The following is a 16,520-nucleotide window of genomic DNA, read 5'->3' as shown; positions in this document are numbered from 1 at the left end:
AGGTTCAAATTCAGCAAGAGGTTTGGATTTATCAAAGAAAAGCTCCCCCAAAGTCACAACTTAACACTAACTTGTTCACTTTCATATCAGAAAATCTTTAAGAGATTGTGCTTTGACATTCATGGATGAAAAATGTACAAACTGCAAATAATCTCGCTTTTCTCTCTCCCATCTCTTGAGAGAGTAAATGGCATGAAAATAGCAGACAAACACGAGGAAAGATGGGGACTAGTGAAGGTGAGGCTGGCAGCTCAGAGTGAGAGCCTGGGACATGATTATGTGTCAAAGACTTAAGAGTTATGATGAAAATAAAATTGATGAATGTTAAATATCTAGGCCCATGTCTATCCACATCCTTTAGCTTTTTAGCCTGTAATTTGTGCTTTTCAGAGAAAGTATTTAGATGACTTTGGCTCATTTTGAGCTCCGTGATGCTATATTTGTATGGCAATGATTTGAAGCATCCAGATGCTTGGGTTGTACATTCTATGATCATTAAAAGAAGTCCTTGTTCTGCAATATGATTTCTTCTTAGGATTTGAAGGATCAACTTGAATGGATTCGTGCCTTCCAAGTCTCAATTAACTCTCCATATTCAGTTACCCGGAGGGACTGAGGTACATCATCAGTTAGTTACACTTTTTTATTTTAAAGGCATTTTTACCTATTGTATGGTCATTTTATATCACATTTTACTTGTAATGAAATGCTATAATTTTTTTCACTCCAAAAGATTAGATTTTGAGCTTAGCCTAAAAATATGAAAAGAAAGTTTCCTTTTTTTCTGCACAATTCTGGAAGTAGACAATGAATAGGGGAGGGCTTCATGGTCTTGGGGCAAGAGGGGTCTGGAACACACAGAAATACTGAGCTCAACCAAAAGGACAATCAATCATCAAGAAGCAAAGGGAGAAAGACCAGCTCTTTTCTACTTTCATATTGAAATCTTGGGTCAAGGAACAGTTCCTGTCCCTGTAAGATTCTCAATAGCTTTGGGCTCCTCTCTGTTGGTTCTCTCAGCAGCAAGAGCTGAGGCTTTCAGTGGGTCTAGGCCTCTTTGTTAATGAAATACTCCTGTGCATAGGACCAAAGGCTGAAAAGAAAATGTGTGTAATAGTCTGATAATTCTCTTGGGGATGTGGTTCAGTGATGAGTGCTTGCCTGGCATGTGTGAAGCCCTGAGTTCAATCCCCAGCACCAAATAATAAATAAATAAATGGAGCTAAAAGCAGGTGCCTATCTTGTAAGACACCGGCACGAGAATGCAGACTTGCAGTCTGTCAAACAACAAAAATGTGTATTTACTTTGAATGATATGTTTGGTAAATTGCCATGTTTGAGTCATTGAAAGAGTAACTAGATAGCAATAGCATGAGCCACAAGCTCAGTGTGGGGCAGGATTGGACCTGTGAGGACAATAGATGGGAAGGGTTTGGGATTTCTACTGTGTCTCAGAGCCCCAGGGAGGCATGCTCATTGAGAAGCCAGCAATTCTACCTGCATCCTTCTCTGAGGACACATGGAAATCATACTAGCAAAAAGGCAATGACATAAGAATTCTTTTTGAAAACAGAATTTCATAAAAGGAAATTAGTGGCTTGGGAGGCTGAGATGGGAGGATCCCAAGTTCAAAGCCAGCCTCAGCAAATTAACGGGACCCTAAGCAACTCAGTGAGACCCTGTCTCTAAATGAAATATAAAATAGAGCTGGGGATGTGGCTCAGTGGTTAAATGCCCCCGGGGTTCAATCCTGGGTACAACCCCCCTCCAAAAAAGAAGGAAATTCCAAAATTGGATCACAGTTTCTAATCCATTCACTTTGTGTTAATGATAGTCTTAGTATTCAATTAAATGTTCACTATCAATATGTTACATTGCCGTTGAAAGACTTCTTTAATTCACTAGGTTAAGTTTATTTAATATAGCAAGTAAATCAAACTGGATTCTGTCATTGGAAATGTGCTTTTTTAGGTCAGGAAAGAACTGCTTACCTGGAGCACCAGGGTTCCCTCTTGGGCCTGGATGGGCCCCCAGCAAGCCTGAAAGAGATGAGTTTGACATTTAATATTTGGTTAATTTCATTATTTATAAATATGAGTATATATGTGTGTAAGTTGTGTGTATATCATATATATACATAAATACACACACACCCACATATATATGAATGAAATTTAGTTATCCCACACCAGGAACATGTTAGAAAACATTGGTTCTATCAGAGAAAAAAATCTTTAGAGCAATGAAGGATTAAAATGTTCCAAATGATTCGATCCAAAATAAAATTAGTGGATCAAAGTTAATGATCAAGGCTGGGTTGTGGTGGCACACACCTGTAATCCCAACTACTAGGGAGTCTGAGGCAGGGGGATTGCAAGTTTAAGGCCAGCCCAGCAACTTAACAAGACCTTGCCTGGAAATTAGAAGTAGAAAGGACTGGGGATGTAACTCAATGGTATAGCACCCCTGGGTTCAATCCCCGGTACCAAATTCAAGGGGAAAGAATGAGTAAGTTGTACCTGTTTCTCCTTTTTCTCCAGCTGGACCAGGAATCCCATCGTGTCCTTGGTTACCTCTTACACCCATTGGTCCAGGAGGTCCTGGGAATCCTGGAAGACCTGAAAAAAAAAAAAGCAAATTAATAAACCAAAATAAAAACCATGGCATTTGAAGAGAGGACTTATTTCTTACCAGTGTGAATACTAGGAAAATATGCAGAATTTTGTTAAAAGTGCTAAATTTTCAGAGCTCTAGTTATGTGAAAGCTAGGACAATAGTGAAAAGCATGCCCAGATTACTATTATCACAGAAGTGACTGTTGGGATGCTTACATGGGCAGATATGTGAATCAGAAGTAGAAACGTCTAACTCCATTTTCACTACATAGTTTTTGTCTGGGTGCTGAGTAACTGGAACTACCTTCTATAAGAGCAGTAAGTGTACAGAGATTCCAACCTCAGTAGAAAATGTGCTTCCCTCAAGAAAAGGGGCAGAATAAGTACAAAAATGAAACCTGGAGGGCCTTTTATTCCTGGTCGGCTTGGGAAACCTTTGATTCCTTTAAGTCCCAAATCACCATCAGGACCTGGCTTTCCTAGGAATAAAGAGAGACGGGAAGGAAAAGCAAACATGGAAAGATAAATGTTTACAAACGTATACAACAGTGCCTGAAAAGGTCACTTCTTGCAGTCATCTGTGCTCCAGCTGGCCTCAAGGAATCTCTGGTGACAGGTCCCTTCAAGCTTTTGTCTTGGCAGCTATTCTCCCAGGGACCCACAGCAGAGATGTCTCAAACCATTTTAAAAAGCACATGTATACCAACCACATGGACCACTCAATATCTGAAGTGCTGTTTTCATTGTAGTTAGCTGCAAATATGTTGAAACTTGTAGCGTTCCAACAGATAGTTTAAATGCTGTCTTAAAGACCTGAAGCTGCAATCCAATAGTTAAAACAATTGTTTTCAATAAAACACAATGAAAACAAACCTAAGCTGCAAGCTAATAAGAAAGCAATCCACTGTTCAACCCAGAAATATGTCAGAACAAAAGGATCAGAGCAATGTGTTAGGAGTTGAATTGTGTTGTCCTCATATTCATGTGAAGCCCTAACCTGCAGTACCTCAGGATGTCACTATATTTAGAGAACGAGTTGTTAAAAATTAAGTAGAAATGATGTCACTAGTGAGGGTCCTCATCCACTGGAGATACCAATTGAGTAGTGCCTATGTAAGAGGAGTTTAGGACCTGGACAACCAGAGGGAAGACAGGAGAAGAATGAGCCAAGCAGTGAGGTCTCAGAAGATACCAACTCTACCTGCACCTTGATCTCTGCCTTCTGAACTTGAGGACCCTCATAAAAACAATTTCTATTGCTTAAGCCATCCCGTCTGTCTGGAGTATCTGTTGTGGACATTTCTAAACTCCTCCAAACATTATAAGATTGTGCAGGTAAATAACATTTCATATCTTTAGGCAGAATTTGTTGAGGTAGCATTTCAAAAGTTTTGCTTACAGGAGTATGTTTTTAGATTTTAGTTTCCCAACAGTAAAATTAGACTCCTTTTGATTAATTCACTCTTTCTTAGTGTCTTAGAATTTCAAGGTCCAAGTTGAATAAAAACAATTGTAGCATGTAAGCAGAGTTTACAAAGAATACTCCAGGAGGCTAATGTTACTACATGTATGCTTCCAACTTTCAGAACCCTAAAGCCAAAGCTCACCTGGGTGGCCAGGATCTCCTGGACTTCCAGGGGCTCCCTCAGGTCCAACAGGCCCTGATCGTCCAGGTGGGCCAGGGGCCCCTCTTTCTCCTTTCTTTCCCACGTCACCTGGCAATCCTGGATCCCCCTTAAATTCAGTCAAACACCTTTAAAATTCTCATATAAGCAGGATATGTGATTAGGATTAAGAATAAACTTCATTCATTCATTCATTCATCAATTCATATTAAGTTCTCTGCTGTAGGCCAGTACCATGAAAGGTGCTGGAACAGGTGGGCGACATGGTTTGTAGGGTGCAATGCTAAATAAAAATGTAGTTCTTGCTCTCTCTCTCTCTTTTTAATAATTAATTTCAAAACAGCAACAATAGAATTGTAAGCCAAGCCTGGGTCCTTCTTCACATGGGACCTTTGTGATGACACAGGCTGCAGACCCTTGAAGTTGCCTCTTACCAGCATGTGATGATCTGTACGAATCATGTATGGATACCATCTCATATCCATACATGGTACATACAGCCCTGTCTTCATGGAGCATCAGACACCAGTGGGGAGATAAATGTTAAATAATCACACAGATTTATAATTATAAATTTTGATGACTGACTGGGGTAAGAAAGAAATAGCTAACAAAAGGATATGTGTCTTACTATTACTATGCAACAGATTCAATATGCAAAAAATACTTTCAATGATTTAATATTCATTACATCTATATTTTAGTCTTATGATAAATCAAAACATATGGGTTTGACAGTGACTTGTAAAATTTCTACTGTAGCTAATTAAAATATATTACTCTATTTCTTGCTAATATCATAAAACCAGCTTATACAAAGTTCTAAAAAATGGTTCTGATGGTTACCAATTAAATCTTAAATCTAAATGGAACTACTAATTAACTGAATGTGAATAAAGTCAAGTAGAATTCCTCACTAAGAAAAATTCCTCAGTGGAAGGAGACTTTTCCTGGATTCCCAAGAATCTAGTCTAAATAGAAAGGGAAAAGGAAATTTGTGTTCCAACTCATAAGGGGTTATTTTCCTGGATCCATGAAGGATCTAAAATTTTTCTTTCTTGTTTTGGCAATTACTACTGGAAAATATGAAAATTTTAAGAAAAGTTGCATTTTGTTGGCTCAAAAGAGAGGGAGAACATTCCCTAAGTAATAGCTTTTATGTTTTAGAGTTGTATATTCTTGAACATCTGATGAAATATGGGCTCTTCCATACAAAAATTTGCATTCAAACAGTTTGTATTCAATTTCAGGAGGTGAGTGTGTTTCTTGAGATTCCATAAATTCCTCTAGGGGTCCAAGGAACCCATATTAAAAACCCCTACTTATAAAAATTTCTATTGGTTGTGCTATAATTGTCTAGCTCTGGCCGTTAGTATAACTATAGTAGACAGAAAGGTTGGTAGAAAGTAAATCTTGAAAAAGCAGCCAAAGCCTCCTGAAACATTTGGTTGCTGCTTCATACAACACACAATCAAGAGCTTTGACCTCCAACCTAGATTTGACAGACACAAGCACAAGAACATTAAGACAAAATAAAAATGCTCTGCGTAATAAAATGAAAATACACTTTATCAACAAGAAAGATAAATGTATGTATCTTAGGATTCCATTTGCCTTTTAATAATACTTCTGACTTACTTTATTTTGTATCTTTTGTGATATCTTACTAAGACATGTGTTTTTGATTATAAGATTTCTAAGTCTGTGTGAGATGAGTCCATGGTAGAGACTAGCCATCACAACAGAAAAAAAACCCTGCCCTGTCAGGTAGTGTGGGCCTATCATCACTGCCTCCTTCTGGGAGCACACTTAAATTGCAGGGACAGTGGCTGAAACAGGATTTCTGAACCAGACAACTGACTGATAGGCATCCTCAGTTATGGAAGTTATATTTTTAAAGATCTAGTTAACTGCCTTGAAGTAATAATATTTTTAATTTTCTCTGCTCACATTGAATCTGGATGCTTTTTAATATTTCTTTGGGCTTCCCCCACCCCCAAACATAATTATTTCAGTGCCCTATGTACCTTTGGTCCTGGTGGTCCTGGCCTTGTGTCTTTTGAGTAACCTGGTTCTCCCTTATCTCCTTGTTGACCATGAGTACCTGGGAAGCCTGGTCTTCCAGCTAGACCTGGAAGTCCTAAAGTTCCTCTTTTTCCTTTAGAACCTAAAATTAAGAATCATATCAGGTAAAACAGGTAAATATGGAGTTCTACTTTCAAACTTCATGTAAAGTGCCCATTTCCCAAGAAGCTGGTTTTTCAGAATCACGAATACATCAGGTAGTTATGATATGTAATTTTGTATGATGTAAATATTTATTTTGTTCTCATTCATGTTTCACAAAATACCTGTGTCTAAAAGAAAATCTACTTATTTTATATGAGCATTCTTCTAAGTGGAAAAGTAGGACAATACATAGCATAGAAAATCTAGAAGTGTGACCTGTTGTCAGCTCAAGGAACTTATGTATTACCTGGCACACCCATGTTCCCCATGCTTCCTGGGGCACCACGTGGTCCTGGGTCTCCAGGATTCCCAGGGCTTCCTGGATCTCCCCGAGGGCCTTAAGAACAAAGGAAGAGTAATATGCCCTACATAGTTCCTGGGCATAGTAGGTACTCAATAAATATCTGCTACTTGCATGAGTAAAAAATCCAGAATAGTAGGTCCAGCTGGTATAAGTTCCTGTTTAGCTCTCTTTTTAATTTTTTTTTCTTTTGTACTGGGGATGGAACTTAGGGGCTCTTAACCACTAATCCACATCCTCAGCCCCCTTTTTTTAAAATTTTATTTAGAGACAGAGTCTCACTGAGTTGCTTAGGGCCTTGATAAATTGCTGAGGCTGGCTTTGAACTCATGATCCTCCTGCCTCAGCCTCCTGAGCTGCTATAATTATAGGCATGTGCTACCACATCCGGCTTCCTATATAGCTTTCTGATAAAGGCCAGGGGAATCAAAACATGTGAAACTAGAGAAAGTGACATTCTCATCAGCAGGTCCAGATTTCAAACATCAAAGTCATTCTGGAACCAACACCAGCAGAAAAGGGTATTTCTAATTGCATACTGAAGTTTTGTTGCCGTGTAACATTTTCGTTACTGGAGTGGTTGGAGAATGAAGGACCACTTTAATAGTTTAAAAAATTACTTTGCAGCTAGTCATGATGGCACACATCTCTAAATCAGGCAAGAGTTTGAGGCCAGCCTGGGCAACTTAGTAAGACCCTGTCTGAAAATAAAAAGCAGAAAGGGCTTGGAATATAGCTTAGTTGTAAAGTGCCCCTGGGGTCAATCTCCAAAATCACACCGACAAAGAACAAAATGAAACAAGAAACACAACTTTGCAAACTCAATTAAAAAGAGAGGACAAATCTGAAAACCTCTAGAGCAATAATTTTCATCTTTGATATAAGATACTATGAAAAATTATCATTTATAATACAGATCAGCCATTTCAAAATAAAATTTTGAGTAGAAAATGAAACTATGTATAGTTTAATATTTTTTAGTTAATATATGCCAACTATAAAATACTTCCTTTTGGTCTAATCTGGAAGCAAATTTCTGCTAGAACACTATTGAAGCAGGCTTCATCTTCTACCCAGTAATTATAGAAGCAAATTTTATTATATGTAGAGCTAGGAAAATTTGAAACATGATATTTCTATTGGAGCATCAGTAATACCTGGTGGTCCTGGTGGTCCAGGTGGTCCTTCATGGCCTTTTAAACCTGGAAACCCTGGAATACCTCTGTTTCCTTTCTCACCTGGATATCCTGCAAACCCTAAAGTTAAAAACCAGATATCAAAAGAACTGGTTAGAATTTTATCAGACTCATCCACATCCTGGTTTAAACTGCTGGGATATTATTCTACTATAGCCTGGCATGTTGATTAAGAGCATGGACACATGAGGGTCTGTGTCCTTTTTAGAAGAGAATTAAGTGAGATAATGTATGTACAGCACCAGCACAGTGACTGGCAGGTGCTAGCTCTCAGTGTGCACTAACAATAATCATAATATTTAAATATTTAAAATGTTTGCTTAGCTCTCTCTTCATTTTTTATAGTAAAGCAGAACATTATCTACCACACAATTCTTATATAAACAATTTTATTCTCAAAACATTTTTAAGATTATTTTGTAAGTATTAGGTAAGTCAAAAGCCCTACCTGAAATCAGAGTGTCAATCAGTGACAACACAGGGGTTTGAACCCAGTTCTATACTTATGAACTTTCCAGGATACTATTCTACTCTTCCTGAGATTACAGGTTTGAGCATATAATGCTCCTGCCCATTAACACTCATTGAATCTCTTTTATTACCTACAGAGTACATTTTGAACTTGCCTCACTGGATGGGGCAGTTAGTCTGCATGATTTGGCTTTGTACTTTTTCTCAAGCAAATTTTCTTCCCTTGGCTGTTGGCCTGCTTATGAACTTATTTATTCATTCACATATGGATTAAGCATGTAAGTAATAGACAGGTCTTGTGATGAACACTAGAAATAAAAATAAATCAGGCTCCCTTTCCCAAGTTTTTTGTGTGTAGTTGGGAAGATGGCCAGCTAAACAAGAAATTACCACCAGTGAAATAAGTTCTGAAATAGAGTTGGGCACTAAATGCCACAGAGAAGATTTTCTGGAAGAAGTACTGCTTTTTAATTCAATCTTGAAGTTGGAATAAGAGCTAATTGGGTGGAGAAAGAACAGAATGAGACAGGATTCCCAGGCAAGAACACAGCATGTGCAGAGGAGTGGTAAGTGGCAGGGGGGAGATTGTTTTGTTTTGCACCTTTATTTTTTCCACTTGTGTTATTTATCACAATCTATGAATACATTGTTTAGTGTGTTCATTTCCTTCAGCCCGCAGGCCAAATCTGGCTTGATTTTGTGAGACTTGAGAGCTATGGATGGTTTTCACATTGTTACAGGGATATAAAAACAAAACAAAAAACATAAGCAAAATCAAAGATGAGTATACAACAGGGACTGTATGTGGTCCACAAAGCCTCAGATATTTTCTACTTAGCTTGTACAGATATTTACAGACCCTTCTATGCAATTCCCCACTAAACAATAAGTGTCTCCATGATAGAAGACCAAGTTGGCTTTGGTCACCTCTGCGTATTCAGGACATTAAAAAATGCTTACTCTATAGACATTAAAATTTTTTTAATTGTTGAAAAATAATTCTTGAGCACGTAAATGTCAAGTGGCTGGAGAGATAGGCAAAGGGCAAATGGTCAAAATACTTGTATGCTGGGCTAAAGAGTTTGAATCCCCCACTTTTTTTCTCAGTACTAGGGATCAAAACTTGAGCCTAGGGTTGCCCTACCACTGAGCCATCTGACTATATCTCCTCTCTCCTCCCTCCCCCAGCCTTTTTCTTTCCTTTTTTTTGAGGCAATGTCTCACTAAGTTGCCCAGGCTGGTCTGAAACATCTATCCTCCTGCTTCAGTCTCACAAGTATCTGGGATTACAGGTATGCACAAACGTGCCAGGCTCAAGTCGATTCTTTTTTTTTTTTTTTTTTTAACATTTATTTATTTATTTTTATGTGGTGCTGAGGATCAAACCCAGGGCCTCGCATATGCTAGGTGAGCGCTCTACCACAACCCCAGCCCTCAAGTCAATTCTTAAAGCCAGGAGAACCTTGGAAAGATTTCCTTTTCTCTTTCCTTCCTTCCTTCTTTTCTTCCTTCCTTCCTTCCTTCCTTCCTTCCTTACTTCCTTCCTTTTTTTTCTTTCTTTCTTTTTCTCTTTCTCCTTCTTCCTCACACTCCTCCTCCTCTTCTTTTTCTTCTTCCTCTTTTTGCTAGTGCGTTATAGTTATACATAATATTGGGGTTCATTTTAACATAATTATACAAGCACAAACTTATAAGCTCATCTGAATTCCACTCACAATTTAAATACCCTCTCATAGAGGTTTATCCGACTAATCTAGTTGCAGTGTTTTCTGCTTCTTTCAACAATCACAGGGTTCCCTGTGAGGGTACCCAGTGGCACAGAGGGGAGGCCAAGTATGGCCTTTCCAATCAGTCACATTAGCATGAGGCCCATCGCTGCTACTTCCTGTCAGAGTGGCATTAGCAAGTAACTTGACCTACTTTGCATCTGAAAAATGGTATGATGGCAATTATAGTATCTCCTCCTAGGGTTGTTGTGAGAGTAAATGAGTCAATATTTGAAAAATTTAGAATAGTACTTGCTACATAGGTCTTTGTTAAACAACAGAAGAGTACTAATTTTCATTATTGTATTATTTATTATCTTTCATACATGTGCCTAAGTTTCCCATGCAGACTCCTCCAGGAGAAGACTACAACAGCTCATTTGTGACCTTGATATCTCTTCCACATCTGCAGTGGATGCCTTTGTGTCAGAAATTCAAATTTTTATAAATGGATCACACTTAGACTTAGAGAGGCCCAGATCATTTGTTTCATTTTTGTTGTTCAATCTGTGCTCCTTATTATTCATTCAAAACACTCAGAGCTTTGACACATACTGTAATTTGTGTGAGTAAATTGTAGAATTTTGTTAGAAGCACAGAAATAGCATGTGTTCCTCTATATTTTACAAAAGGAATATTTTAGCGTAAATTAGTATTTATTGCACATTTAGGCTGTGAGAACCAAATTTTGGTTTATGTAGACACAGATATGCTATTCATATTTTTTTTTTCAAAAATGTTTCTAACACTCTCCAAACAATGTAGAAATAGTAAAATGGTGTCTATGCAGATAGTTAGTGAGGACTGGAAATTTGTGCTGGTATTTTTTTCTTTATTTTACATCTTGATTAAGCCAGACCTAGCACAGTCTTACGAAACTCATCTTACCTTCTATTCCATTGCTAAAAATAGTATACAATCTGTTGTTTGCTCTAGAAGTAAAAGATCTCTCCAGCAGCAGATTGAATGGGAATTACACAAAAGACTATTGTTTCCTAGCTTTCCTTTGTGCAATAAATAAATAAATAAATAAATAAATAAATAAAAAGACAAAAACCAACTTTTGCAGGGTGTGATGGTGCACACCTGTAATCCCAGTGACTCCTGAGGCTGAGGCAAAAGGAGAGCAAGTCCAAGGCCAGCCTCAGCAATTTAGTGAGGCTCTAAGAAATTTAGCAAGACCTTGTCTCAAAATAAGAATAAAAAGGGCTAGGGATATAGTTTAATGGTCAAGCACCGCTGGGTACAAAAATCCAAAAACGTTTGATAAGATTTTTCCCAATGATTATTTTTTCAGTTGGCAAATAAGTTGGATTCAATCACTCTCTCTTTTTTTTTTTTTTCAATCATTCTTAAGAGCTTGTCAGATGTCACTTTCAGGAAGTCTTCCCTAACTCTGGAAAGAATTGTTCAGTCTTTCTAGCATGGTCTGCAGCACCTTGTGCAGAATTTTAAAAGCAAATCTCTTAGACTACATTTGCCAAGCATATAAATATTTGTTGAATGTGATCTTACTTCTCAAAATTCATTATAAATTTCTCAAAGCATGACATGCTGTGCAACTGCAAACACATTTTATCTCATTCCTTCATTGCTATGAAAGTTTGATCTGCAAAGGTAACATTTTACCCAGCAGTTCTCTGTTTTTCTAAAGCTGGGATTGTATTTGGTTAAGAGCCATGCAGAAACCCCCATGCTGTGTCATTAAGATGCATCAGTTGGGGGGGGGGGGCATTAGCCAAGGGGATTGCAAGGGAGGCCTCTTTAAAATTTGGTTTTATATTGCTTGTATTAATCACATGACAAAAACTGTCATGAGAGGCATTCAAATAACTTGAAATAATTTGAACAGACTTAAATTTTAGCCTAAAAGTCATACCTTACAATTAACAGTATTTCTAAAGGGTTAATTTTTCATAGGATACTTTCTTCTTAGTATTATTCTCTAAGGAATTCTAAGCATGAGAAGAAGGTTTTAGATGCAGTCAGAAAAATCTATCCTGAGCTGGGAGTGGTGCCACATGCCTATAATCCCAGTGGTTCTGGAGGCTAAGGCAGGAGGATCACAAGTTCAAAGCAAGTCTCAGTAACTTGGTGAGGCCTTAAGTAGCTTGGTGAGATGCTATCTCAAAACAAAATATAAAAAAGGACTGGAGATATAGCTCAGTGGTTAAAACCCCTATGTTCAATCCCCAATAATACACACCACCCCCACCCCCAAATAAAAAAAAGAAAAAGAACCTAAGTATCCTCATTATCCTAAATTGTCAACTACAGGGATTTGCCTGGATAGTGTTTTAGTTCCACCATCAACTCTAATGTTCTGATTCTAAATGTAGAAAATTCCTTACCTCTGGGCCCGGGTTCTCCTTTGTCTCCCTTTAAATGGGCTATTTGAGAAGGACCTGGATTTCCTTTATCTCCTTGTTCCCCTCTGGTTCCTGGGGGTCCTCTCTCACCCTTTATTCCTGGAATTCCAAGGCTACCTAACAGACAGGAGTAACAACATCAAATCCTTCATTCTTCAAGTAATTCACAGGGATTCAAAGTTAACAGGACTTGCAATAAAAGAGAATGAAAAAAGATTAACAGAGCTGAGAATTCAAAAGTTCCCCCAAACTGGAAGCCACGTAAGGGGAGTGGTATAAAGTATAAGCCTGCAGGGAAAAAACAGGGTTCCATTCAAATGGGAAAAAGGAACACAGAAACCAGGAAGGTCAGACATATTTTTCTCTTAACTATTTTCTCCAGAAAGAATGATGTGTAGTTTATTTTGTTGCTGAATAAATGAATGCGCCCATACCTCCTGAGATCTGGACACTCACCCTTCTGCCCCTGCATGCCTGGGTTCCCAGGAGGCCCAGGAGGGCCAGTGGCTCCAGGATGGCCCATCAACCCAACCATGCCCCTTCCACCTGTGGAAGCAAATTGACACAAGGCTGCACATGTTGTAGAGAATGGGAAAAACAAAGTATTCTGTAAAATAAATCACGCTTAGAAACAGATATTGGGAGTTGAAGGAATAGCAGGGACTTCACTGATCTCCCCTCCAGATAGGAGTCCAGGATAATAACTTAATTGACAAACGATTCTTTTATTCATATTATTGGGCTACTTTCACGTGCCAACACTGAAGATACATCAGCTAGTAAATTCTCCCTCTCAAAGTAGGAAGCAATGATAAGCACATTGAAAAACTAAGTTTACCTAGATACAAGTATTATGGAAAAACATGAAATAAAGGGATATAATAGAAAGCTATTGGTTAGGAGGTAGAAGGATGGAATGCTCTAAACTTGAATATAGTCTGTTTTCAACTATAAATGTAATTTGCTACCAATGACTTCTACTTGGATGAGGTAAAAAAGATCATTTACTTGTCTAGAAGATGGGTCAGTAAATGGTGTGCTTAAGTTAATATCCTGGGCTTCCTTCTGGAGGGAAGATCAGTGAAGTCCTTATGCCATGTGGAAACAGACCATTCTTCCCAAATATGTGAACTATAAAAGTTGCCATGAAATAAAAAGGTTAATAAAGAAATATTATAACTCTATGGCAACAAATTAAGTAACTTAGATAAAATGGACAAATTCCTAAATTTAGATTACTAAAACTGTCAAGAAGAAATAGAACGTTCAAGTAGACTCATAATAAACAAGACTTAATGGCTAATATAAAGCTTTCCACAAAGCAAAGCCCAGACCCGAATGCCTTTTCTCATGAATTCCACCAAACGTTTAAGGAATAGCAATTCTTCACAAAGTCTTCCAGAAAATACAAGAGGGTGAAACACTTCCTGGCTAGTTCTATAAGGCCAACATTGACCTGATACCAAAACCAGACCGAAGCATTGCAAAAAAAGAAAACAACAGACCAATATCCCAAGTAAATATAAATGTAAAAATCTTTAAAAAATACTAATAAGTATATCATAGTGGTATATTAAATGAATTGTAGAGCAAAAATAGCCAGATCCTGGGCAATTAAGAAATGTGATTATCATACTACTATCATTTCCCTGCTCCTGGACCTTAAAAATCATTCAGAATAAATGACTTTTACTAACTGAAAGAAAAGCATAGAGTCACAAGTCTATGCCAGTTTACAGAACCACATTAAGGGGAAAATGTGAAGGAAGATGTAAGAAGAAAACCAAAGTCCGTGCATGTGTGCAAACACACACACACTACACAATACCTGGTGGTCCTGAAAATCCTGGAGTTCCTGGATATCCTTTGTGACCAGGTGGTCCCATCTCACCTCGATGACCTGGCTTTCCTGGTGGTCCAGGTTCTCCAGGGAATCCTGACCTATCCAAGCCTGGAATTCCTGGGTCCCCTTTTGGCCCTGTCACACCTCTTCTGCCTATACATAAATAAATGCACACATGCATGGGTGAGTTAGCAAACATGCTTTCCCCATCAAACTTAGAAATATTTTGTGGCTGCAGATATTTACCTATGATTCTAGGTAAACTGCACACTTGTGTGTTTGTGTGTGTGTGTGTGTGTGTGTGTGTGTGTGTAATGTCTCCCTTTTGCAAGATAAAATTTCTAAGATTTCACTCTGGCTCTAACATCTTCTGTTTCAATAATTCATCCAGAAATAGAAGTATAATATTTACATCTATCTCCGAGTCCAGTGGCACATTCAGGTACTACGCTTTCTGAATGTGGCTCCATTTTACACTTACACAAGACATACAGAGCCACTCATGAGGAGGAGAGTCAATGGATGCTGTCAATGGAAACAACAGTGCCACTCTAACAATTAAGGTCTTGGCCAATACCTTATTTTTATGAATATATGAGCAGTACACTAGCCCATAGACGTTAACTGAGTTCTAAAGAGTTTTTCCCAGAGACAGTCACCAGATTTGGATTAGAGGAGCTAAAAAATAGAGAAAGTTTTCCGTATTATCTGGAACAAATAGCCTGCACCATTTAGATTTATTTGCATGCCCTTTCTTTTATGTTGCTTGTAAAACAATCAACTACACATTTTAGTTTACAACTTGTTAAACTAGAATCTTTGCATAATTTTCTCTATTTCAACAAACAGAAATTCACCACTTGAATATACTTATGGAGGTATCAAAACTAAAATGCTGCCTGAGAGTGTATTATGTAGATACATATGCAAATTATCTATCTAGCTACCTATTTATCTGTCTTTGGTATTCATATTTTCTTACATAAAAGATACAAACTAACTAGCTGTATTAAATTCAGGTCTCTTCTTCTATTGGTGGTGTACACTGCTATGTGCAACAAACCTATAACAGTAAAGTTTATGTTTCTAAAATAGCATTTCTCACTGAACAGCAGCCAGGATTTGTTGCTGGACAATTCCCACATTAAACAGCTAAGAGCAGAGCCAGTGGTCCCTGTCACCGCCTGCCTCCAGCCTGGTTTGGAGGTCTTCCTCCTACCTGGTTGCCCTTGCAATCCATTTAAGCCTGGAAGTCCTTGGGCTCCTCTGGGGCCCTCTAGGCACCTGCCTGGAGGTCCTTTATCTCCAGGTGGCCCAGGATGCCCTGGATCTCCTGAAAAAGAATCCAGGGGGAAATTCAATTGCCAGAACTCAAGGTCCAGGTTGCTACTCCAGTCATTCTTCTATAACCCCCTCCCCCTTCAGCCTATATTTAGTACTTTAGTGTGCCTTTTATAGAGGAGACTCGTAAAAAAGAAGAGCAGAAAGGGAGGCGGAAGAAAAGGAGGAAGAAAGGCAGGGCAGCCATGTTGAATGGGGAAATAATTAGGCTTCACAGATTCTATTCATTGAACTAGAAGTTATTTTGAGAAGGAGTCTTCATTGCCAAAGCACCTACACATTCAGCTGGCTGCATTTTAGTCGAGCTCACAGTGGAGAAAAGTAATCACACTTGCTATTGTACCTCGTGGTCCATCAAGCCCTTCTTTTCCTGGAATTCCAGGGAGACCTGGAAGTCCAGGGAGTCCAATTTCTCCATTTCCCCCGGAATTGCCTCTTTCTCCCGGAAAACCTGGTTTTCCTGGTTCTCCAGGCCTGGCTAGTGCTGGTTCTCCCTATAGCACAGAAATTATGTTAGTTTTGCTGCATAATGCTTCCAAATCCTCATTGCTACAGGCTAGTCTCTGAGGCTATTCACTTGAAAATAACCCCTGTTAGGGAGGCTCCACGTCTGTTTGTACAGCCACCGCTATTCAATCAATTCTCCCTTTTCCACTCTAGCTGCGGACTTTGCTGTAAAATTGTGCTTCAGGATATGTGTAGCCTCTATTCTTTAAGAGGACTGAGTTGGATAGCTCCACTTTTGCTAAGTTTTCTCATCGCTA

At 38.5% G+C, this 16,520-nt stretch overlaps 1 protein-coding gene across 5 annotated transcripts in view; it reads right to left on the bottom strand.

Annotated features, from left to right (window-relative positions):
* Col4a3 (collagen type IV alpha 3 chain) overlaps positions 1 to 16,520 on the bottom strand; it is a 131,617-nt gene that overhangs the window by 14,819 nt on the left and 100,278 nt on the right. For all 5 annotated transcript variants that reach the window (XM_046439824.2, XM_046439825.2, XM_046439823.2 and 2 more), the window contains 12 exons: positions 16,100 to 16,250; positions 15,635 to 15,748; positions 14,401 to 14,568; positions 13,029 to 13,118; positions 12,555 to 12,689; positions 7,928 to 8,026; positions 6,717 to 6,806; positions 6,268 to 6,407; positions 4,223 to 4,349; positions 3,014 to 3,094; positions 2,520 to 2,618; positions 1,992 to 2,039 (listed from right to left, as the gene is read on the bottom strand). In XM_046439824.2, the coding sequence (XP_046295780.1) occupies positions 1,992 to 2,039; positions 2,520 to 2,618; positions 3,014 to 3,094; positions 4,223 to 4,349; positions 6,268 to 6,407; positions 6,717 to 6,806; positions 7,928 to 8,026; positions 12,555 to 12,689; positions 13,029 to 13,118; positions 14,401 to 14,568; positions 15,635 to 15,748; positions 16,100 to 16,250 (1,342 nt within the window). The remainder of the gene's footprint in view (positions 1 to 1,991; positions 2,040 to 2,519; positions 2,619 to 3,013; positions 3,095 to 4,222; positions 4,350 to 6,267; positions 6,408 to 6,716; positions 6,807 to 7,927; positions 8,027 to 12,554; positions 12,690 to 13,028; positions 13,119 to 14,400; positions 14,569 to 15,634; positions 15,749 to 16,099; positions 16,251 to 16,520) is intronic.

Source organism: Marmota monax, unplaced genomic scaffold (genome assembly GCF_021218885.2).
Source record: "Marmota monax isolate L192 unplaced genomic scaffold, Marmota_monax_Labrador192_F-V1.1 WCK01_AAM20220418_F8-fsc00041, whole genome shotgun sequence".
Classification (NCBI taxonomy): domain Eukaryota; kingdom Metazoa; phylum Chordata; class Mammalia; order Rodentia; family Sciuridae; genus Marmota; species Marmota monax.
Note: the sequence above shows the minus strand (reverse complement) of the source record. Positions and strands in the feature narration are given on the sequence as shown.